Below are 23,375 nucleotides of genomic sequence, written 5' to 3'. Positions count from 1 at the left end.
TGCAGCACTGTTTGTTGAGATACCTCATGGCTTTCACCAAGAAAGCAAATGGGAAGCATGTTATGCTGAATATGCCATGTAATTAGCTGTAAAATTATTAAAGACTTGATTAGAAAAGATGAAATTTTGACAAGTCATTGAAAACAGTTTTATTTCCCGTGCCTTTGCTTCGTGTGTTCTTAATTATGCTTTGGGGATAATCCCAGCTCTGTTCAGCTCTTCAGTCTGTATGTAAGAGTGGAATTGGGTTTGGTTTTCCTCCCAAAACCTGTAATTCAAATGCGCAGGACTTGCTGTTTCTGATAACATTATCCCAACAGGGCTGTGTAACATTCACTCAGCGCTTCGTGACCTCTAACTTTCTCTTTTGTGCCTGTTCTCCTTTTGTCCATGGCTAACCTGTCTAGAACTCAGTGGTTGGAACTAGCAGAGAAGGGTGCAGTTCTCTCTCTGAAATAGTGTGCGAAGGTAGAGCAACCATTTTCAATGTACTACCATAGCATGAGGAAAACATCTTTGAATGGATTTGCTTTATCACTCCATGCATCTTTTGAAGTAAAGGAGCCACTATTCATTTGAATGTAACATCCTTATTTCAGCAGCTGCACTGACCTGTTGGGTGCAGGCAGTGCATTCAGTGATTTGATTCAATAGGAAAACATTGGGTATTTCCAAAGGGGTTGCAGTGAAAATGGAGAAATGACCAATTGCATTCAAAAGGATTAAACTGATGATGAGAAAATGAGAAGTGGCTCCATCCCTTCCTCCTCACACAGTGACTGTGAGGCCTGAAGGTGTCCTCATGTTTGCCTCTTTGCATGCCTTTCCACCAGACCGTCAAGTGTTTCCCTAGTGCTGACTGATACGTGGTCACGCTGTGTCATCCCTGATAGTTTAGTGAGCTCCTTACTGTTCCACTTCCTTCCACAGGTGAATATGGCAAAAATACATCGTTTTCATTACCCATTAACAACTTAATTTTGAGGTGTTAACATTTCCTGGTGGTTTCCTCAGCTCTTCCACTCGTGTGTTTTGCAACATCCCATGAAACCCTGCACAAATCCCATCTAAATGTCATTATTTCTACTCTTTATGCTGTTGGTAAAAGAACAGCTTCATTATAGGCAAGTTGATTCTAAAGAACCTCCTGATATGGATATTTATATATACATATATAAGCTTTTTAAAATACTTGTACTACTTTAGAATACCTTATAAACCTGCATTCTATCCATTTGGGCCAGCAGAGGTGAACAGATGCTATCACAGCCACAGCACTGATGTTCTTATCACATTTCAAGCCCTTCTCTATCTACACTGGGGCTCCACCATTGGATACACCATTAGAGCAGTACCCTTGATAGAATTACGCCATTATGTCAAATGCTTATAGTCGATTCCATTATAGATGAACTCAATAACGGAACTGTGATGGCTAATTGAGGCCTTAATTATGGCACTTGTGAAAGGAAAAGTGATACTGCTTAACATAATCTCACGTACCTTTTCCTAAGGGACCAGAGTAATGGTTATGAGATAACGAGAGGATTTTGTGATGCAGTTAGCTGGCTCTTACAGGAAGAATGATTTTTACATGAAGAAATCATTAATCTTATGCAAATTTAAGCTGTAAATTGGCTTGGCTGAAACTTAAGTCTCAAGAAATTTTATCAAGCTCTGCTTGTGGCATGACTAAATGGAAAGCATAAAATGCATTGAGATCTTCTGTTCAATAGATATACGGGCTCCTAAGTAGTGAATTCAGGATAGAACACAGCAGAGCATGAAAATAATTCAGTCACCCTGGGCTGTATAGAAAATCTGCTTTGCTTTTGGCATTTTGTTTTGCTTTTTGCATAGATTCAAGACTAGAAATAATCAGCACTGATGGACAGTGCCTTCAGCATGTCTCATGCTGGCTTGAATAAAGGGCTGAATTTCTTCTATGAAAGAGTGGTTGGGTTGGCACAGGCTGCCCAGCGAGGTGGAGTCACCTTCTCTGTAGGTGTCCAAGGATAGGGTGGGTGCAGGCTTAGGGGCATGGTTAGGTGGCAGCATTGGCTGTAGGTTGATGGTTGGACTGGGGAATCTTAGAGGTCTTCTCCAACCTTAATGATTCTATGATAATTCTGTATTATGCTTTTATTTGTGCCAAGATGCCATTATTAGAAGAGTTGCAAAGGCTAAGGTTAAAATTAAAAACAAAAGTGAAGTTATAGCTCACCTGTTTAGGATTTCACCAGAGATTCAATGAGTCATGATGCAGGCCTGGAGTTATGAATCGAAGTTCAATCTCCTATGGACTTTGTAGAACTGCACATAAAGATGCACCTTTTTCATTGGGAAGAGTTTGTCTTAACATCTGTTACCGTCTTCAGACTCAATTCTCTTGTGCACAAGAGATGCTTTATGCTGAGGTCCCATGCATCATGTATCATGCAACTCCAGAAACACGCCTTGTGCAACCCGCCGTGCTGCTCTCCCCTGACAGCCTGTCTGTGTTGCTCTGCAGATGCGACACTCGAGCAGCAGCGGGATGCTTAGCCAGCCCCTGCCCCCCCGGGAGCTCCCGCAGCAGGGCTGTGCTGTGGTGCCCAGGGAGCAGTTCCTGCAGCTCCAGCAGCAGCTGCTGCAGGCAGAGCAGCGGAGCCAGCGGCTGCAGGAGGAGCTTGAAAGCAGACCTTCTGAAACCAACATGCAGCAGGTAAACGGCTCTTGTTACTCTACAGGCTTTTACTTCGGTGGGGTGTTGTGTTCGTTTGGTGTTTTGACTTTTGAGATCCATTCTCTGTTTATGCCAGTTCAAAAACTGTATTTAATTGCATCAAAGCTCCACACAAAACAAACCTTTATTCAGCATATGCAGCATGAGCCGTGGTTTGGTTCTGAAGTCCTCTTCACCTTCATGGCTCACTCCATCCACGGTGGCTTTTCTCCTTAGTGTTTGTAGTTGGATTTTTATTTTCCCTAATGTCCATGTCTGGAACCTTTGCTCTGGAAAATACACATTGCACAGACACGCTGGCATCAGACATAGAGCATGAGTTCAGGCTGTTGTTGCCATGTGGAGTTCTGCCACACGAGACATAGCAGAGCGTAATACAAACAAGTAACCCTTTTGTAAGTTGTCCCCATCTTCGTTATTTGGTCATGAGAGGACGTTGTTTGGAGGGCACCATTTCTGTTATCCTGAAACATCATCCCTGGTGTTTCTGAGGGAAAGCAACCCAATTCCAATGAAGATACAGCCACTGCTCTCATTGAGCTGAGTCACTCCTTATATTTCAACATGCGAGACTGAATGATAAGCAACAATAAGCTCTAGTAGCAAATTCTGCATCTCCCATGTAAAATGAACCTTAAAATGAGGCTGCCAATCAACATCTGCCAACTCATAGTTTGGCTTGGGGTCCTTAGAGCGGCTCAGCTCCCCCTTCCTGCAGGTCTTTGACTTATCCAATGGAAGATGATGTTTTGGTGGCTATATCCATAAATCACTACAGCTTTGGCTTTGGGCACATCTCGTAAATAATAATGTGACTGAAGATAAAGCTCTAAGTAACTTAAATAAGAGACTGATGGTTTTATTAACCTGTTAGTAGGAAAAAAAATACATTTTATAATAATACATTTATATATCTGTATAAGCTTAAATCCCTGAAGTTTAAAACCATATTACTGAGGGGTATTTTGGAAGATGTGTTACAGAAAAAAATACATGTAATAATAGTTCCTAAAGCACAAAACTCACAGTAACTGTTTTAAATCGTGGCATTGAAGGGAACAATTCCCTACAAAGGAATGTGACAGCAAAGTATGCAGGAGAAAGAAACAACTGGGTTGTAAGTTTCTCTCCCTTTCACTGAGTGGTGGAGGTGCATTACTGATGTACTTGGTCGCACACATTGGAAAGCAAAGCATGCAGCTGAATTTTGAAAGCAATAAAAGCTGTATTACAGCAGCAGCATCTGCCAGGTGGATGAGCTGTGTGCGTTGAATTAGAGCTAGATTTGTAGCTTTGCTTTTGAAAGCCTGAGAAGCAATTTGCAAATTAATCATATCCCGGAACCCGCAGCTCTGCAGGCACTGCTTCTGTTTCCCAGAACCTTCATGAATTTAGAAATCCTTTGAGAGAGGTTTTGCAAGTGTTTGCTGTCAGTGCACTTGCACTTGTATGCTTGTAGCATTTCTTTGTGTATTGATTTTTACTTAAAGAGAACAGATGCAAACAAAGTTCCAGTTTGGAACGTCTCCTCCAGCTGTTCTTGTGGGCTCTACTGCCTGACTTTCTACAGTCACTATAGTGAAGCGCTCATTCCACAGCTGGAAACAAGGGCAAAGTGGTGGATGCTTTAAGCTGGAGCAAACCCAACTGCTTCTTTAAGCACACCTTTAATCCTTTCTTCCCCTCAGTCATCCTCAAGCAAACATCTAATTGAGCTCATGTCCGTGCAAATGTTCCCTTTAAGTTTATTGAGAATTTGCATCCTAACTCCTCTTCACTGTCTTTTCACCATTGAGTACAACATCATGTTGTCCATGTTTGCTGCATCAATTAACCACCTCGTTTTGCTGGTGCTGCTTTGCACTTTGCAGCTTTCTTCAATCCCCAGTCCTTCTGCGTAAGGCACCGAAGTTACCCTCTATGGAATCGGTGTGCTCCTCATGCTTTGCATCCTTCTTTACTTTTCCATCATGGCTATGGTGGTCTGTGTTCTCCTTTGCTTTACAGTCCATGTTGAGCTGTTGCTCACCAAGCTCACTATGCCAGCATCACCCCATTAAAGCCCCACCACCTTTTCTCCTCTGTTAACCTGCCTGCTTTCTCCCAAACAGCAACACAGAGTTGCTCAGCTCCCCTTTCTCCAATAACCTCTGGCCGAAGCTTGCTCAGCTGTCTCAGCAGAAGTCTTGCAACCTGGTTGGAGGAGAAGGTCAATGGGGCTGTTTTTCATAAATGCTTTTTGGTGACCTGAGGTGATCTGTAGTGGCAGATCATCTCCCCTTCAGAAGTGGAACTGCTTTGCCAATGGCACTTTATTACTGTCACTGATCTTTTTAAATCCCCCCCAAAATGTGAATGAGCCCCTTTCAGCATCCTGAGTATTTCCTTAATTGTGTTTGTAGCACTAATACAGAGAAATGTGGTGCTCTGCCTTTCTCTTGCATGTGTTTTTTGTCTTGTGTTGCTTGCTTGGCTTGTGCTGGTGCTTTGCTTTAAATGTATGTACGTATTTATAAAGACAACCTGGATATCAGGGTGAAGTGTCCCACTTGCCTTCTCTCTCTAGGCCTTGCTACCGGAGCAGCGAGCAGTGCATGCAGATTCCTACAGGAGGATCGGGCACCTCTGACAGCTTGGCTGCTTCCCATCTCATTCCTTGCCATGATACACACACACAAACTTACGAACTGGCATAAGCTGAGAAACTTGAGGATCCGTTTTTATTTTATTTTGGAGTCTGCGCAGTGTTATTAAATATTTATTTCTCCAAAAGTTATTTTCTGGATGTTTGTCAGCTGTTCATTTGTTGCAAATTGTTTCTATTTATGTTATTTAAAATGTGGGTTTGCTCTATGTGGGAAGAGCCTATTTTTTCTCAAATGGTACTAATTTTATATGAGACAAAAGAAATCTGGGATATTTATGCTGCTTTTTTTTTTTTATAAGATGCCTAAACTTTTATAATGGGGAAAGATGACGTTTCTTGATGTAAATGAGAAATAAATTCTTTTTTAAACATACAGTCTCTTGTCTTAATAGCATCAACAGCTTCAGCTTTATGAATGAGAATTAACAAGTTTCAGACACTGTTGTTGAATTTCCTCATAATGAGGACAGTGCCCAAGGTGATGGATGGGGCCTTGGGCAGCCTGAGCTGGTGACTGGAATTGGATGGGCTTTAGGGTCCCTTCCAACCCAACCATGCTGTGGTTCTATCATATGACCTCTGGGAAAGATTTGTAATAGAGGATTTGCTTTGATATGGAACGCTCTGCTTCCCCAGGACGCGTTGGTGCACATCTGTGACAAGAATTTCCATGTTACTGAGATGTTTCCTATTGCTGTGACCATAAAGCAAATATAGTAGGGTCAGGAAAGGGGAAATTGTCAGACTTGTTTCTCAGATGTTCCTTAGTGTTTTTCTTCTGCCTCCAATTACTAGATTAAATGAGATTCATTAGCAATAATTTGAGGTTGACAACAACTTCTTTAAGGGATATGTTTTTTGCTTATCTTTCTGAAACTTGAGCTGGCTTCTCCCATCAAGCGTGAAGTGTGAAATTAGATAGAATGCTCTCAAATTATCCTTAAGTAAAGAAAACAAACAAGGATCACAGACACTAAGACCACTAAATCTTAGGTTCCACTGAGCCGCTCTCTCAAGGCTCCTGTAATATGTAATGCCCAGCCATGGTCTTGGATTCCAGTTAAATTACAGAAGGTAGCTGGAGATGATTTTGCTGGAATTGCTTTTAGTAGAACTTTATAAAAGCTGAAAATGTTCCCAGCAGCACTTTAAATCTGCTTTCTGGATGACTCTAATGCAACTTTTTCCAACGTCTTTGTAAGCCAAGTGCTTGTGCAGCTCCATATGTAGACTAAGGAGTTTCTGGAGTTCCAACAAATAAAATCTTGAGCAGAATTGATTCAATTGGTCCAACAGGATGTTTCTACAGCAGTTAAGATCAATAACTGACTCTGCACAGTTCCCGGTGTTTCTGACTTATTTGGGAGACTTGAATTCAACTGTTGATGCAACAGGCGTTCTCATGGAATCATGGAGTCACCAAGGTTGGAAAAGACCTAGAAGGTCATCCAGTCCAACCATCTGCCCATCACCAATAGATCTCATTAAACTCATGTCAGTGGTTTGCTTTGGTTGTAGTTAGATTACCTATTGCCTCAGTCAGGAAAAACAACAAAAGCACATTGGATTATTCAGAAGCGTTAGCTATCTACAGCTAATCAAATAAAGTAAAAATGGCGGCTGGGAGAATGAGGTGCTAATTTTAGGGAGTAATTGAATTTTGGTTGGCCTTTGGGATGAAGGGTTACAGTCAAATTAAGGAGCCAGCTATCCCAGTTGATACAGAACTCGTAATTCTATATTGATTTGTCTTAGATAAAGTCATCTAATGTATAAGTTTGATTTAATGCTGTGAATTTAAACATTGCTTTCCTTTAAACATTGCCGTAACATTTTGCTTCTATAAAGTGTTGATAAACTGCAATTGACTCTTTAAAATGTACTCAAAAGTGGAGGGACAACGCTTTCCTTCTGCATGAAGTGGAAGGAAGAACAGCACTGAATGTGACCTGATCTTTGTGAATAGATTCTCATGTACGTGTTGCTTTCCAGGGGGGCCACGAGCAGCTTCTAAAGATGATGGAAGAACGTATGATGGATGTTGAACAGAAACTGAGGCTTGTGAAGAGGCTTCTCCAAGATAAAGTGAATCAGCTGAAGGAACAAGTAAGAGTTCTTGCTCTTTTCCCCAAATCTTCCCTCTTGCTTCTGTAAACAACTAATTGGGCACAAGCCACAGCTTCGCTCTTGCTGAGAAGTTAAAGAGTGTTCTCTTTGAGTTCTTTTGAGCCAATGTATTTGCCCAAAACTTCCCAAAAATTCAAACTGGGATCTTTATTCATTGCACGTTAATTCCCTAAAAGCTGTGTGCATTTGGTGTGCAGGCACACTTAAAGCTGGGAAACAAACACAAAGTTTGGTCCAAGTATTTTAGCTGGACAAGTTGCTTACAAAGGATTAAGGAATTTCCTGAAGGATACGGGGGTTATGGTACAAGACCTGATTTTTCCACACCCCCTCACCCAACACATTCTTCGCTTGATAAGATGTTGGGGTTTCTGTTCTTGCTCTGGTCTGCTTCAAAAACCTTTAATATGATCTTTTGTGTACTTGGGAAGGAATGACATGGTACCATTGGAGAGAATGTCTGTTCTCTGCTGAGGTGCAGCCTCCCCTCTCATTTTAAGGAGGAGCTACACCAATGGGGTCTCCTGCTAAATTGCTTCTCCAGTGCAAATGGACAAATGCTGAGCTGCTTTCCCTAATTTTATAGGGTGGTCCAAACCTCTGTGGAATTACCTGTGTGGTTCCAATGAGCACGTGGAGCACACCTATCCTTAGAGGGCAAATGGCATAAGGGTCATTTGAAGCCCCCCAACATCCACGTGATCTTTCAAGTTCCTTGCAAAGTCTTTCCAGTTTCAAAATGTTCACAGCATCCATAATGACTCCATAAGCCTATGGTTTCTAACAGATGAGAGTAGACAATTAGAGGGCGGGTTGTCTTCTTTGGCTACGTTAAAATGAAGGCGTTCAGCCATACCTTCTTACCTCTTAAAAAAGCTTTTCATTTCTCTTTTGCTGTTTGCGTGCTGAGTAATAACGTTTCACTCACAATTCAGCTTTCCAAGAACACCAAAGCAGATGCAGTGGTCAAGGATCTCTATGTTGAGAATGCTCAACTGCTGAAGGCTTTGGAGATGACGGAGCAGCGGCAGAAAACTGCTGAGAAGAAGAACTATTTACTAGAAGAGAAGATTGCCAACCTCAATAAGATCGTGAAGAACTTGGCATCCCCATCTTTCAGTTCAGCAGCTGAGTTGAGATCCTAGCAGAGCCATTAAGTATCGCCACAATCCCATGCACTTTACTGGAATTTTAATATTTCAGCTTTTCACTGCGTTGCCTTTTTGTATCAATGACTTTTGGTTAAGAGATGCCTCCAAGGGGATGGCAGAGCTAAACCCCAAGCAGACACTGCCAACTGAGATCCTTTTGTTTATTCCCAAGCTGTTTGTTCTGCTAAGTTTTGTCTAAAAGTAATCTTTGCTATGTAAAAAACAAAAGTATTTGTTTCAGGGTTAACTTATTTTGATACTTTGGTTTTAATTTAAAACACAAATTCTGAATATACCGGATTGACTATTTCTATTTAGATCGAAGCACAAACTCCTGCTATTGTATTAATGACTTTAAAACCCTTTTGGCTTTTTGGGATATTTCTTGGTCCAAACCTAGGAATATTGATAAGATCAGGCTCACCTGAGTTGGAAGGGACCTGAAGGTCATCTGGTCCAACTAGAGCAGGGAATGAGGAGGGACATCCACAGTCTGCATACTGCTGATGGAGTTGCTATTGAAAGCAAGACTTTCCTGATGCTGCCTGTATTCTGCAATACGATTCTAGTTTCTGTAAAGCAATATGCTCCTCTTATGCATTAGGAATCCGGGTTATTCCTCACGGCTGTTTCTCTGCAGGAGAAAAGCAGTGAAAGATGTGTACATAGACTCATAGACTACTGCCTCCAGCTGACGTAACTGCATGTTATCTGGAGAGACGTCCCAGATGGCAAATAAAGACTACTGCTCTTTTTTAGTTAAGAAATTGTAGAGGACTTACCCTTTTTTTTTTTTTTTTTTTTTGTTATACTAAATAATAGAAGAGTCACCAAACAGAAGGGAAGCAATGAGTTCCTGGGAGTTGTACATTCAGTATAGTGGTGGAGTACACCTACTGTTCAACTGGCAGGGAGGGAAGAGGGGAACTTAGTGGTGTGGCTCTGGGCAGCCTGGGCTGCTGGTTGGTGACCCTGCACACAGCAGGAGGTTGGAGCTGGATGAGCACTGTGGGCCTTTGCAACCCAGGCCATTCCATGACTCTATAATCAGACCTCCCAGCCCTTTGTCACTAACGCAGTGCTCCGTTTACGTGGTGATTTGGAAGGACGTGTCCTTTGTGGTGGGTCTGAGTACAGAAACTAAGTTTGTAGTTAATTGTGAGGAAACACTACATGTTGAATACAAAGAACTCAGGGAATTAAGTGTTAGTTTCCTTCAGTTTAATAAATGTGGGCGTTAATATCAGTAGATGGAGGTTAGCGTGCATTAGGGAGAACAGGACAGACAGAATCACCTTTGGTTGCATATTGCCTTCATACTCCCCGAGCAGCCTGCAGTGGTGCTGTAGTCAGGAAGGCTGAAGGGCACGCAGCTTTGTAATGACAGGTGGTAATTACATCTCCTATCTGATGAGTTCATGGGGAACACAGGCTTTTTGGGAACGCTTTCAGGGCCCAACAGAAGTCGCTGAATGAGGACTCAGATGCTTTGGAGCTTGTTATAACCAATTATTACTACAGTCTAGATGTGATGCTAGCTCCCCCTACAAATGCTGGCCTCCATCAGACCAGTAAGGTGTACTTAATGTATACAATACCACTGAAAGGGGCCATACTGGCAGTACTTGAAACTGGACCTCTTTAAATATGCATGGATCGTGGATGCAGGAAGGGAAGAGGGGAGCTCTAGGGTAACCTATGGAAGGTGACTTTCACTCAGCAGTGTGGCTGTAAGGGATGTTACCTTTGTCTACAGGGTTACCTGCCACTCAGAGGGCTGCAGGACTGAGCTGCACTTGCTGGGTATGACCTCCTCTTCTCCTCCTCCATTGCCTTATGGAAACAGACATACCGTAGTGGCAGAATGTCTTGGAGGAACAAAAAAATTCCTTTTAAATGATTTCACTGCTCTGCTGTTGTAAATGCCCACACAGGCTATTTGGCTGCGTAATCTCAGAGATTTACATATCCTGATTTTCACAGGCTGCAAAAACATTTTGACAGATCTCACTGATGTGAGTTGGAGCTTGGTTTTCTAATTTGAAGTCAAGAGATCCATCTTCTTTGTATTATTAATCTGGAAGTGGTAACAGTTGTAATCATAGAACATTTGGGTTGGAAGGGACCCTTCAAGGCCCTCTGGTCCCACTCCCTGCAATGCACAGGGACACCCACAGCTCCATCCGTGCTCACAGCCCATCCCCTGACCCTGGTTGTCTGCAGGGATGGGGCAGCACCACCTCTCTGGGCAGCCTGTGCCAGTGCTTCATGTTACACCTCTGTGTGTGGGTACCAGGGCTGTGTGTTAGCAGTGTGGTAACTGAGCACACCTTGAACCATGCTTACACGAAGGAAATGAGCAAAGTTTGAAAATATTTCCTGGAAACACCACAGTTATGGTTCAGATGATCAGAACTGTGTTTGGAAATGCATTATTAGCTACTACATATTAACACCACTCCATATATTGCCCAGGGAGTGCTGGGCTCACCATCCCTGGGGGTGCTCCATTGCTGTGGGGATGTGGCACTGAGGGACGTGGGCAGTGGGCACAGTGGGGTGGGCTGGGTTGGGCTTGGGGGTCCTGGAGGGCTTTTCCAACCTGAATGGTTCTGTGATTCTACAAAAACAAGGGAGCCAAGCTTGATGTTAGCACTGGAATACAGGGGAGAAGCAGAGAAAAGGGATTCTATCTGTTCCTCTTCTCTCCCTATCCTGTCTCATCCACGTTTCTTTCTTCCAAACACCATCCTAACCACAGGAAAGGACTGGAGAATGATGGAGGAGAAACACAGTAGACAAAAAACCCAAATCTCATTGGAATGCTTGTGCGAATGAGTTCTCAGAAGTGCCTTTTGTCATTTCTATGCTGTACCGCTTTTGTTGCTGCAGGACAATTCAGGACAAACCCTTCCCAGGTGGGGGGAATGGTCACGGTGCTCCAACCAGTGTTGTGTTGCTTGTTGTGTCAGCTCAAGGGATAAGCAGCTCATCCCACAGTGTCAAGGCTACTGAAAATAAGCATAGAAACATGCAAACGTGCAAAGCATTTTGTGGTCTTTTGTGCATGAATGTGTCTCCTATGCACTACAGGCATTTTTCAGATACCAAAGTATTTAGCGATGTGGTAAGTCACTGAATTTCTGGGCCTCCTTGGTACAGCAGGGCTCGCCTGTTTGGCTATCAGTAACTGCACGGCCAGAAGGTGTTTTCAATGCTTTCAACTCTCATTTTATGAATCACTGTGAGAATAAAGGCATGTGGGTATCCAGGGCTGGAGTCTGGGGAGCAGGAGGGGGCAGAGGAATCGCACTCGTGTTAAATGGACGTGAGCTGAATTCACACCATTGAAGTACTACATGTCAATTTAGGATGGTATAAAAGCATGCTTTGCTACCTATATTCCCATTGCTACTTTGGGTACAAAGCAAATTGAATTAGTTCAGTTCTGGCTGGAAAAGGAAGGGTTGTAACATACTTTTAGCCAATGAATAGGCGAGGTGGAGCTGGGGACAGCCCAGCTCTGTCCATTACAACACAAACAGCATCACCAGCCCTCAGGTGTTCCATGCCTTCCTGCTGTGTGTGATGCTGGCACTGCTGACCTGTCTAATGCATAAATGGAAACAGTTGGTCTTTGGGTACGCTTGTTTTTGCTGCGCGTCGTCATGTGCTGACCTTACACCACCACGTGAAGGGGAAGGAGGGACCAAGCTGTGTGTTATTTATCATGAATGTAAAGAAATGAAATAAATCACTGTCAGATCCCTGCTTGTGGCTGGTTGTTTCCCATCCTTTATGGCAGGGCTGGGTGATGAATCTCGAACCAAGCAGAGTGCTGTACCGCCACACTCCTTCCGCTAGAGGGCGCTGTGACCGCGCCACCGCGACGCTCTGTCCCCGTCGTTCCTCCCGTCTCGTCTCCTCCCCAGGCGGGGCCGCCGCCCCACAACGCCCCGCGCCTAACGGCCCCGCCGCCCGCCCCACACACGGCCCCGCTGTGAGCCCGAGGGCGGCCCGGCCCTGCCCGAGCGGAGCCGGGTATGCGGGCGTTGGGAGCGGGCCGGGAGGAGGAGGTGGGATGTTGTCGAGGAAGAAAACGCGGGCGGAGCTGTCGAAGCCCGGCGAGGTGCAGGGGAAGTACGTGAAGAAGGAGACCAGCCCGCTGCTCCGCAGTGAGTGCCGTGCCGTGCCGTGCCGTGCCGTGCCGTGCCGTGCCGTGCCGTGGGCTCCACACGGCCGCGTTGTTCCCCCTCAGCCCGGCGCTCAGCTGCGCCCTCGCCCGGCCCGGCCCGCACCGAGCTCAGGGCTGGGGCTGGGCGGGGGGAGACACCGCGCTGCGGCCTGGGGGGGCTCTGTAATAAACGGGGGGGGTTGGGGCTCCGTGAGCCTTGAGCTCCCTCCCAAGCCGGGCCGCGCTTTGATTGTGTGATTGAGCTGGTGAGGTGTTGATAGGGCGGGATTCACGGGGCTTGGGCTGGATCTTGGTGTAACGGAGAGGTTTAGAGCCTGACTGATAAGGGGTGGGAGCTGTTTGTGTTGGCTTCTTTGGCTGTTAAACTGCGCTTCTTTGGCAATAGCTTCTGTTGCACATGGAGGGTGTGATGGCTTTTGTTGCTGCAGCCCTACTGTTACGCTGCTACACTGAGAGGTGCTTTAAGGGGGCTCTGGCATCAGAATGGAGTTACTTCCATGCTGTAAGTCAGACACTTTGGCTCGCCAAATACCATAAGTGCGTACAAAGCTCTCATTTCCTTTCTCTGCTGTACCAGATCTGATGCCTTCCTTTATCCGTCACGGTCCGACCATTCCAAGACGAACTGACATCTGCCCTCCCGACCCGAGTCCTTCTGCTTATGGCTCTGCTGGAGATGGAGCTGTTTCCAGAAACCAGAGTTTCCTTCGGACGCCGGTGCAGAGGGCGCCCCATGAAATAATGAGGCGTGAAAGCAACAGACTGTCTGCACCTTCCTACTTTGCTCGAAGTTTAGCTGACGTCGCTAGAGAATACGGCTCTTCCTCACAGTCCTTTCTGACAGAAACCAACTCGGTTATGGAAAATGGAGATGCCGGCACACGTTGTTACTATTATGATCACTTCTATGATGCCCAGAGGAGACGGCAATTGAATGATCGCTTGCATGAGGACTGCAGGTATTATGAGCACGGTGGGGAGCTTTTCCAGAGGATGGCTCACAACCATGGGAGGCGCATGTCAGGTGAGGATGGGTTCATTGTGCCCTTCACATATCACTGAACAGCTTTAGGTACATAGGATCCCAGAATGGCCTGGGTTGCAAAGGCCCACAGTGCTCATCCAGCTCCAACCCCTGCTGTGTGCAGCGTCACCAACCAGCAGCCCAGGCTGCCCAGAGCCACATCCAGCCTGGCCTTGAATGCCTGCAGGGATGGGGCATCCACAGCCTCCTTGGGCAACCTGTTCCAGTGCGTCACCACCCTCTGGGGGAAAAACTTCCTCCTAAGATCCAACCTGAACCTCCCCTGTCTCAGTTTCAAACCATTCCCCCTTGTCCTGTCACTGCCCACCCTCACAGTTGTTCCCCCTCCTGTTTATACACTCCCTTCAAGTATTGGATGCCCACTATGAGGTCTCCTTTCAGTCTTCTCTTCTCCAAGCTAAACAAGCCCAGAATATCATTGTGTCATTTGATTTTTGTTAATTTTATAATGAATTATTTATTGTGAAACAATGAGTAATGACTGTTTTGTGTAATCAGCAAATTGATGTGTAGTTAGTGCTAAAATTCACTTCCTAGTGTCTGAATTCTTTTTGGCTTATAATATTGTAATATTGTGAAGACAGGCTACAGGAGCTGGGTTTGTTCAGCATGGAGAAGAGAAGGCTGCGGGGTGACCTCAGTGCAGCCTGCCAGGACCTAAAGGGAGCCTACAGACAGGAGGGGAGACAACTCTTTACAAGGGCAGATAACAGCAGGACAAGGGGAAATGGTTTGGAGTTGAAGGAGGGAAGATTTAGATTGGATGTCAGGGGGAAGTTCTTTACTGTGAGAGCGGTGAGGTGCTGGAACAGCTGCCCAGAGAGGCTGTGGATGCCCCGTCCATCCCTGGAGCTGTTCAAGGCCAGGTTGGATGGGGCCCTGGGCAGCCTGGGCTGGTATCAATGTGGAGGTTGGTGACTCTGCCTGTGGTGGGGGGTTGGAGCTTCATGATCCTTGTGGTCCCTTCCAACCCAGGTCATTCCATGTCATTGAGGAAGAGTCATGATCACACACTTTCAGGGACCTGCTGCATTTTTCTTATGGAACAAGAGAATCAGAAAAGAAATCCCTTCAGTATTTGTTTTTGAAGTATTTGGTTATCTGTGATGACACAGAAGAGTCTTTTGTATGTCATGCTGCTGTCAATGTACTGAAAGAAGAAATGTGAGATGTCAGTGTTACCCATAGAACTGTGACCTTGCAGGCGGTGTTTGAGTGGTGTTTCTACTGCTGAAATGATGCTCAGGGAGGAGTTTGAGAGCAGCACTCCAGACCTTTAAATAATGCAGTGAAATATGCTGTTAGTTCATTGTTATTTGCAATCTGCTGGTAAAATTGTCAGCACTGAACTTGTGGGTGGAGCTAAAAAGCTGACAATGCTTTGCTGGTGGTGTTTGGTTTTTAATACAGAGATGTTCCATTGAAGCATGGCAGGAGAGCAGTGCTGGCATCGCTGCTGCCAGGCAGTGCAGATTGAGATGCTGATGTTTAAGACTTGCTGCTTCATCCTTAACTTTGCTCAGTGCTGCCTAATTACATCAGTTCTATTTAGACTGTGTGAAAACCCCTCCATCTCTGCTGGCTGCTCATCATTAAGCACGGATCTGTTTGTCTCCAGGCATTCTTAGCCTTTGGAAAACAAGGAGCTGCTGATGTGTGCTTGGTCTTTGTCACCTGTGTATGTTTGCAGTCAATAGCTTGGGCAGATTTGACATATTTCATAATGGATGGGCATTCAGTCTTGCTTATATGCAGGAAATAATCCAGAGGTGAACCTCTTGTCTGCCAACACGTTATCCTTTGTTTTCTTCTCTTTTTTCCTTTCATCTCAACACAGGATGTGGACTCTTAAGCTCCACCTGTAGTTTCACTGCAGTAAGAATGTTACCCTCTGTCCTCTGTATGTCCTCATGTCCTCTGAGTCCGTGGCACTTTGTATCAGTAGAATATGGTGTAGTCAAGAATAAGAAAGCCTCATATCTCCTTATTTCTTTCCCCTCGCTGTTAAGCTCAGTCTGATTTCAGCCACCCGTTGTTCTGCAGCCTTGTTTCTCTTGAGCAACACCAGTCCCTCTAATGGCCAGTTCCTCCCTCCTTATCTCCAGCACAGAGTCAGGCCTTCTGGATCCCTTGCCTCGTCTGGATCACCTTCCCTACGTGTTTCCATCCCTGTTTGTAAGCGTTTCATCTGAATGGAGCTCTTCACAAAGTACATCGCAATGTCTCCTCATTGACATCTTCACACTCAGATTGTTCAGCAAAGTATTCAAGCAAATATCTTGATTTTTTCCAAGAGGTGACAATGTGGCATTGCATTGGTGTTCCTCCTTCAAGTCATGTTCTCTCTGATTTGTTTCTCCATCAGATTTGTTTTAATCACTAACTAGTGTGAGTGTTGTTCCTCAGAAGTGCCCTCAGCTGCTTCCCAGGGCTGTTTGGTTACCTCTATGGCATTTCTTGATATATATCAATATATTTAATTTTATTTCTCTAAGTGTTGGTTTCAAACTGTATTCTAAGAGTCTTTACCCATCTTCCCTCGCCATCTCTGTCCTTTCTTCTAGGTGAAAGGTTTGGGGAGGTCTGTGGTTGAAGTTCTGTCTACATTATAGATTGGAACTAACTTGTAAGCAAGACCTGAGTTTCTGTGTACCTGTTTGAGTGGTAAGCGGAGCACTTCTTACATGTGAATGGCAGTTCTGAGCTTGAAATCCCAGTGTACTCTGGGGAGAAGCCATACAGCCAGAGGTGATGCTGCTACAGAAGCAGAGCTGCCTTTCCAGCAACATATGGTTTGCTTTTTGGCCTGCTTCTCATAGTAGTTCTCTGTGTGATCAGGTGCTGGCTTCCTATTTCCCTGAGCCCATCTTCCTGCCTTCTCTGGCTCTTGTTTGAGCAGACACAGGCCTTGTGGCAGCAGAACTTGTGGGGCAGAGGGTGGTTCACTGCCTGTTTGTCATCCTGCTGTGGGCAGCTTCATTAGTACCAGCCTTAAAGCATTAAAAAACTTTCACCTTTACCCCATGATACAAATCCGTTTGTATTTGCTGCTGCAATCATGAAGGAATTCGAGTGGGAGGAACTCTTTAAAAAGCACAGCAAGGCAAAACACTGACAGGGTGAGCAGCAAAATACGTTTATACCTCTATGAAAACTCTTTCCCTTTGTCAGGTCTGGGTATTCAGGTTGGTGGTGGTTTAATATTTGTTGTTTGTTTGTTCTTTTTACCCAAAGTGCAGTGTTTTCAAGAAACTTCAGTGTTGGTATTTTGTCATTGGAATGCAAACAAAACCAGTGGTGTAACCATGGCCAGGGCCTAAAATGCTTTCCATGGCCCCAGCATGGCTAAAGGTCAGGCAGCAGCCCTCATGTTCCTTCTCATTGGAAGTAAAGGGCTGAGTTGCTTAATCCTAATGAGGGATGGAGCTGCCACGTGAACACAGCTATTAGCTTGTCTTCATAAAGCTACCAAGTGGGTGAGCACTCCAACAAGGGGAGGAACATGGAGGCTGTGTAATCCAGAGCACACCAAGGCCAGAAATGGGTTTGAAGGTGAGCTGATGTCTTCTGCAGGGCAGAACTCAGGAGGAACTTCCTGCATTTACTGCTTCTCTTCGTTGTGTTGCTTTGAAACCTGCCCACTGCATTGGTGGGGACTTGGATCTGTCACTGGAATCACAGCCCAGCCAGTTCTTAATCTGCCATTCTGCAGGTAACCAGTACTTACACAGGTGGCTTCCTCTGTCTGCTGCACTGTGGGCAGTGTGTGCACTGATAGAAAGGGCCATTCCTGTGGTCCACCAACAAGAGACTGGAACTCCCTGAGAAATATAAGAGCTTTGCTGTTGTCTGAGTTAATGTCTGTACCTAACAGGCTGTGCCTTTTCCCTCCACTCAGGAATAAGTGCACACAGATGTTAGCTCTGAAAAACAAGCAGAGGGATGTGCTCATTGACTGATACAACGTTTATGGTCATATCTCTTCCTGACTTTAAGAGACTGGGGAAAGGAGCTCCCACAGCCCTACTTGTGGCTGTGGGAAAATAGTAATGCACAAACCCTGGGTGCTGAGGTTGGGTAGATGCACTTGGTGAAATGGCAATTGGAATTCCACTGTATCCAGAGACTGAACAACTGTAGAATTGCAGATAACTGAAGGAAATGCCTTAAGTAGAGTTGAATTTGGGCCAGCACGTCCAGCAGGAGCACATTCAGTAGGCACCCAGAAGGTGAAAGACACCCGTGGAAGTCTTGATTGCATCACTTGGCTGTTTATTTTCTCTATTTTTTCTTTGGAAGGTGGCTGATGTAACAGCCCTGAGTGTCCACAGGCCATAGGAGGAAAGGGCAGAGAAAACTGGGCTGTATGCTGATGGCTGCACTGTGCCAACCTGGCTCTTCCCTCCTGGTTGTCCTCCCTGTGTTGCTGTTCTTCAGTGGTTAAACTGGAAAACTTTTAATACTGTGTGATTTCTATCCCAGGCAGCTGAAGTCTGTGATTATAACCTGATCATGATTTCTTATACTGATGTATACGGCTGTGTGCTGGAAACCTGGCTGTATTGTTCATAGTGCCTTGTGTATGAAAGCTAACTTAGTGCATCATGTTGGCTTGAGGTGTTACCCACTGAACTAAACACCTTGATTTTCTGTTTCAGGCATCGGGAGAGTTGCTGCTACATCTCTAGGAAATCTAACAAATCACAGCTCTGAAGACTTACCTCTTCCCCCCGGCTGGTCCGTGGACTGGACTATCAGAGGAAGGAAGTACTACATCGACCACAACACCAACACCACGCACTGGAGCCACCCCCTGGAGCGGGAGGGGCTCCCACCAGGCTGGGAGAGGGTGGAGTCTGCAGAGTTTGGAGTGTATTATGTGGATCACATCAATAAAAGAGCTCAATACAAACATCCTTGTGCTCCCAGGTATGACAGCTGTTTTGATTGTTCTTGTTCTAGTCCAGCTGAGAATGTAGAACTGGCATATATACAGACTTGAGAGCAGCCCTGCAGAGAAGGACCTGGGAGTCCTGGTGGATGAAAAACTGACCATGAGCCGGCAGTGTGCTCTTGTAGCTCGGAAAGCAGATGGGATCCTGGGCTCCATCAGCAGAGGGGTGGCCAGCAGGGACAGGAGGTGATTGTCCCTCTCTGTTCTGCCCTCTTGAGGCCCCATCTGCAGTGCTGTGTCCAGGTCTGGAGCCCCCGATACAGAAAAGGCAGGGAGCTGCTGGAGAGGGTCCAGAGGAGGCCACAAAGATGCTCAGAGGCTGCAGCACCTCCCTACAAAGACAGGCTGAGGGAGCTGGGCTTGTTCAGCATGGAGAAGAGAAGGCTGCGGGGTGACCTCAATGCAGCCTGCCAGGACCTAAAGGGAGCCTACAGACAGGAGGGGAGACAACTCTTTACAAGGGCAGATAACAGCAGGACAAGGGGAGATGGTTTGGAGTTGAAGGAGGGAAGATTGAGGTTGGATGTCAGGGGGAAGTTCTTCACTGTGAGAGTGGTGAGGTGCTGGAACAGCTGCCCAGAGAGGCTGTGAATGCCCCGTCCATCCCTGGAGGTGTTCAAGGCCAGGTTGGATGGGGCCCTGGGCAGCCTGGGCTGGTATCAATGTGGAGGTTGGAGCTTCGTGGTCCTTGAGGCCCCTTCCAACCTGGGCCATTCTGTGATTCTATGATGTGATTCTGTGAACTGCTTTTGCCTTGCATACCACATGCCAAAACCAACTTATTTTTTATAAGTAAGCTTTACTGCTTCTTGGCTGAGACTTGTAGAAGTTGTAATTGTTGGTTTCTGTCTCATCTGTTCGTTCAGTTTAGAAACAGGATATTATTCTCACTAAAATAAAGCAGCTGTTGTCTGTGACTGCTGGTGAAACAGTCGGGTTGCTGAGAGCAGAATTGGGTTTTAGCCTGAAGGTAAAAACTTGATTGATGTTCTGGGAAACCATCTCTGAAACCCAAACTAAGTCATCTCTGGAATAAAAACAGATATTTTAGCTGCTTAAAACACAGAGGTAAAATCAAGTTAGCATGCACCAAATCTACCGGTTAATTTCTATTCGATCCTTCTTGCTGTATTGCAGGAAGTTCATATCTTTATTAATGAGAGCAGGACATCCTGCTTGGTGCCTGCTGAATTTCTCTGCCTTCCTCCATACAGCGTTCCCCGCTACGACCAGCCTCCCCCAGTGACCTACCAGCCCCAGCAGGCAGAGAGAAGCCAGCCCCTCCTGGTCCCTGCGAACCCTTACCACACTGCGGAGATTCCAGACTGGCTGCAGGTCTACGCCAGGGCTCCTGTCAAGTAAGCTTGTTTTCTTTACTCTTATTTTGCACTAAATTACACGTGCATCGTTTAGACAGAAACCAAGTGGGTTCCGAGGACTGGAAGTAGAACTACAGCTGCTGGCTGTTCTGTAATTGTATGAGAGCTGCTGCTGACAGTGGGTGAGGGATCTGTACTGGGATTTTTCATATCAGAAATACAAGCCACCCTAAATTGAGTGGACCATCGCTGGCTGAGGATCCAGCCTAAGTGCTTTAGACCTGTAATTTTTGTTGCTCAATTGCCCGTTCAACAAACTGCTGTCAGAATATGCTTTTAAAACATCTATCTATGGTTTGTACACATAATATATTAAGATCACCGTGCATGTAATCTGTGCTGTACATTATGATTTAAACCATGTGTGCGACACTCACATCTCCCACAAACATAGCAAAAGTTGGCTCGATAAGGGGAATGGACTCTTGACTCTTCTGGGTGGAAATGGGCAAGTTGGAATGAAGTTGGGCTTCATTTGTGTCTTAGCAGGAGAATGGAGACCACTTCTCATAGGTTTGCTTTGCATTAGGCAATACTTAACATGGCACTGCAGAACTGGGAGTGCGTGCTGTACTCTCAGTGTGCTTGTGAGTATGGTGCCCCATGGCATATAAAATACATGGGGTATGTTTAGCAACAGGGGGTCTTTTCCAGGGGTAGATCTGAATCAATGCAATGAAACACGTTCTGATGGCTGCAGCTCTGCACAAGACTGACACGAAGTAGAAAATCAGTTTCTAAAAGCATCCATGTGGCACTTCAACAACTATAAAACCACGTTCTTCTTCATGAGGAGAACGTGGGGAGGCTGAGTCACAGCAAACAGCTCAGTGCACAGTTGGGAATTCTCAAACCATGTAGCGGTCAGTGGCTTTCAGCTGAAGTTTTTAGCTGCTTCTAATTAGTGTAATTGGAATGGGTTTAATTACTTCTCGTGTCTTCTGGCAAAACAATATGAATTTAAATGGACCTAAAATCCAGTGGTGTACTGGTGCTGCAGTTCCTGTAACCTGGGAGAGGGCTGAGTTCCTAGAAATACTTCTAGGCTTTGGCTGCAGCTGCATTTCTTTATTTAGGTCTTTGGCACATGTAGACAATGCAGTCTGAAGGATTTCAGCCTGTGTTGTGTAGGTTCTTGCTGGTTCTTCTCTTGAAACTTGAAGATAAGCACTGTAAGATTCTCAGAGACTTCCTGAAAGGCTGAGACACTGAAGTCAGTATTGAGAGGACCCCAAAGTCACACATTTTCCAGCCTCCTTTTACATTTCTTCAGCTGAAGCAGGGCAGGTACAGACATTGCTGTTTGTGGCATTCTCAAATGTGAAGAAGCAAATCCTGTTTCATGCTGATTTTGTACTGGGAAAGGGAAGAGGAGAGATAGCAGCTGACTTGCTGTCACCTCAGCTTGAGGGCTTCTCAAAGAACAACACACATTGGGCAGCCTGAGATTGCAGTTCAGATTCTTTTGAAGCACAGATCAGAACCTTTGTCTTTCTCCATGTAACCAGGATCTCATAGCTCTGCTCATTCCATCTGTTCTCCTGTTCTTTCAGTAGCTGCCCTGTCAGCTGCTGATAGCTAAGTTAAGAAAATCACAGTGCAGGTGAGTTACAAATGTTTAGAAGTGCTGGGAAGAAGATCACGAACCTGCAGTAAGGATGCAGCATCTAATACAGAGCAAGGCTGGGGCTACCTGCCTGCAGCAGCTGGGGGCTGCCCAGAGTAGCTCCCTATCAGCCAGAGGGGTGTTCTCCAAAGAGGGCTTTGGGCTGGCACCGAGGTGACATGGCCACTGATTAGGGCTGTTTCTTCTTACTGCTGCTACCCGGTTCTCCCCTCCCGTTGTTCCACGGGGCTCGTGCCCCACAGTTTGGGATGCAGTGACCTAAATCAGCACAGCCTGCGAACGCAGAGCAGCACGGCAGCCTCAGGTGTAACCCTCTGTGCCACTCCAGGTACGACCACATCCTGAAGTGGGAGCTGTTCCAGCTGGCTGACCTGGACACGTACCAGGGCATGCTGAAGCTGCTCTTCATGAAGGAGCTGGAGCGCATCGTGAAGCTGTACGAGGCCTACAGGCAGGCGCTGCTCACCGAGCTGGAGCACCGCAAGCAGCGGCAGCAGTGGTACGCCCAGCAGCACAGCAAGAACTTCTGAGCTGCCCCACGGACACAGGGGAGGCCAGGAGCTTTCAGAAGCCCCCACAGTTCATAAAGAAGTGCTTTGGTTGAAAAGGCAGCTTATTTTTGTTGACATTGCACCTTTTGTTATTATCCTCTTGAATATTTTTCTACATGTATTATGTATTGTTTATACAAATGAGAAACGTTTGTTAATCTTTTTCCATACAAAAACTAGTTTATTATGCTGAAAACCAGCGTGGAGTCGGAGCAGAGAGCTGATCCTGCTCTCCTTTCCTAGCAGTTGGCTGCATTACGGAGAAGCTGGCTGTGTTTATAACCAGCAATAGGCGCAGTTACCAGAAGGGCCCTGGATGCAAAGCACCACTGCAACCCGTGTTGGTACTGTGGTGTGTTTCCCTCAGGCCTTTCCTCCAAGCTCTGCTTACAGCTTTAATGGCCAGCACACCGTTATGTACCACCAGTACTGCGCCGCGCGGAGCTGCCACGTGCTTCACGCCACTCAAGTGGGAGTTGCCTTATTTTTTACTTGGTTCAACGCCGTTGTTCTTTAGCTTCCCTCCTCCACCCCACAGAGGGCAGACGGGGAAATACTGACCCTCCTTAAGGACCAACCTCACCGCAGAGCTTCCTCAGTGTGTGTGAGCCCCGCGCCGTGGGAAGGCAGCAGCACCGCACCTGGAAACGGCAGGGATGGGTCCCCACCTTCTTCTTTCTTACTGCTCTTTTCTAATCGAGCTGGGTCTTATATTTGGGTTCCTTACCTGGGGAAGGGGGGGAGGGGGGAGTTTTTACATGTACAGTGACCCTCACCACTGTTCTCCTTTGGTTCACCGATTGTCCTGAACTGTTATTTATGGATTCTTTTTAGTGCAATAAAAACATGGTTGCAGACAAAAAGAAAATACATTTCTTGTAAGTCCTGTTAATTCAATAAAAATCACTTTGTTTAATGAGCCGGGGGCCCAGCAGCTCATTTGTGCCGCGCCAAGGGAACAACTGAAGGTTGGT

The 23,375-nt window shown here is 45.8% G+C and overlaps 2 protein-coding genes across 8 annotated transcripts in view; both read left to right on the top strand.

The window, feature by feature from the left end:
* The window catches only part of NIN (ninein), a 51,622-nt gene extending 39,201 nt beyond the window's left edge, over positions 1-12,421 (top strand). For 3 of the 6 annotated variants that reach the window (XM_015865972.1, XM_015865969.1, XM_032445128.1), the window contains 3 exons: positions 2,513-2,704; positions 7,365-7,478; positions 8,435-12,421. In XM_015865972.1, coding sequence (XP_015721458.1) covers positions 2,513-2,704; positions 7,365-7,478; positions 8,435-8,644 — 516 coding nt within the window. In that variant the 3' untranslated portion in view covers positions 8,645-12,421. Of the gene's footprint in view, positions 1-407; positions 469-833; positions 931-2,512; positions 2,705-5,291; positions 5,746-7,364; positions 7,479-8,434 lie in introns of those variants that run through there. The other 3 variants (XR_001555949.2, XM_015865970.1, XM_015865971.1) reach the window with 3 other exon arrangements.
* Positions 12,422-12,588: 167 nt separating this feature from the next.
* The window catches only part of SAV1 (salvador family WW domain containing protein 1), a 31,333-nt gene continuing 20,546 nt past the window's right edge, over positions 12,589-23,375 (top strand). Inside the window, exons 1-5 of one of the 2 annotated variants that reach the window (XM_015865933.2) lie at positions 12,590-12,825; positions 13,423-13,869; positions 18,549-18,819; positions 20,059-20,202; positions 22,179-23,320. In XM_015865933.2, coding sequence (XP_015721419.1) covers positions 12,732-12,825; positions 13,423-13,869; positions 18,549-18,819; positions 20,059-20,202; positions 22,179-22,380 — 1,158 coding nt within the window. In that variant the 5' untranslated portion in view covers positions 12,590-12,731 and the 3' untranslated portion in view covers positions 22,381-23,320. Of the gene's footprint in view, positions 12,826-13,422; positions 13,870-18,548; positions 18,820-20,058; positions 20,203-22,178; positions 23,321-23,375 lie in introns of those variants that run through there. The other variant, XM_032445126.1, reaches the window with a different exon arrangement.

The sequence above is a fragment of the Coturnix japonica genome, chromosome 5, assembly GCF_001577835.2.
Source record: "Coturnix japonica isolate 7356 chromosome 5, Coturnix japonica 2.1, whole genome shotgun sequence".
Lineage (NCBI taxonomy): Eukaryota > Metazoa > Chordata > Aves > Galliformes > Phasianidae > Coturnix > Coturnix japonica.
This window is presented reverse-complemented; position numbering and strand designations above follow the sequence as displayed.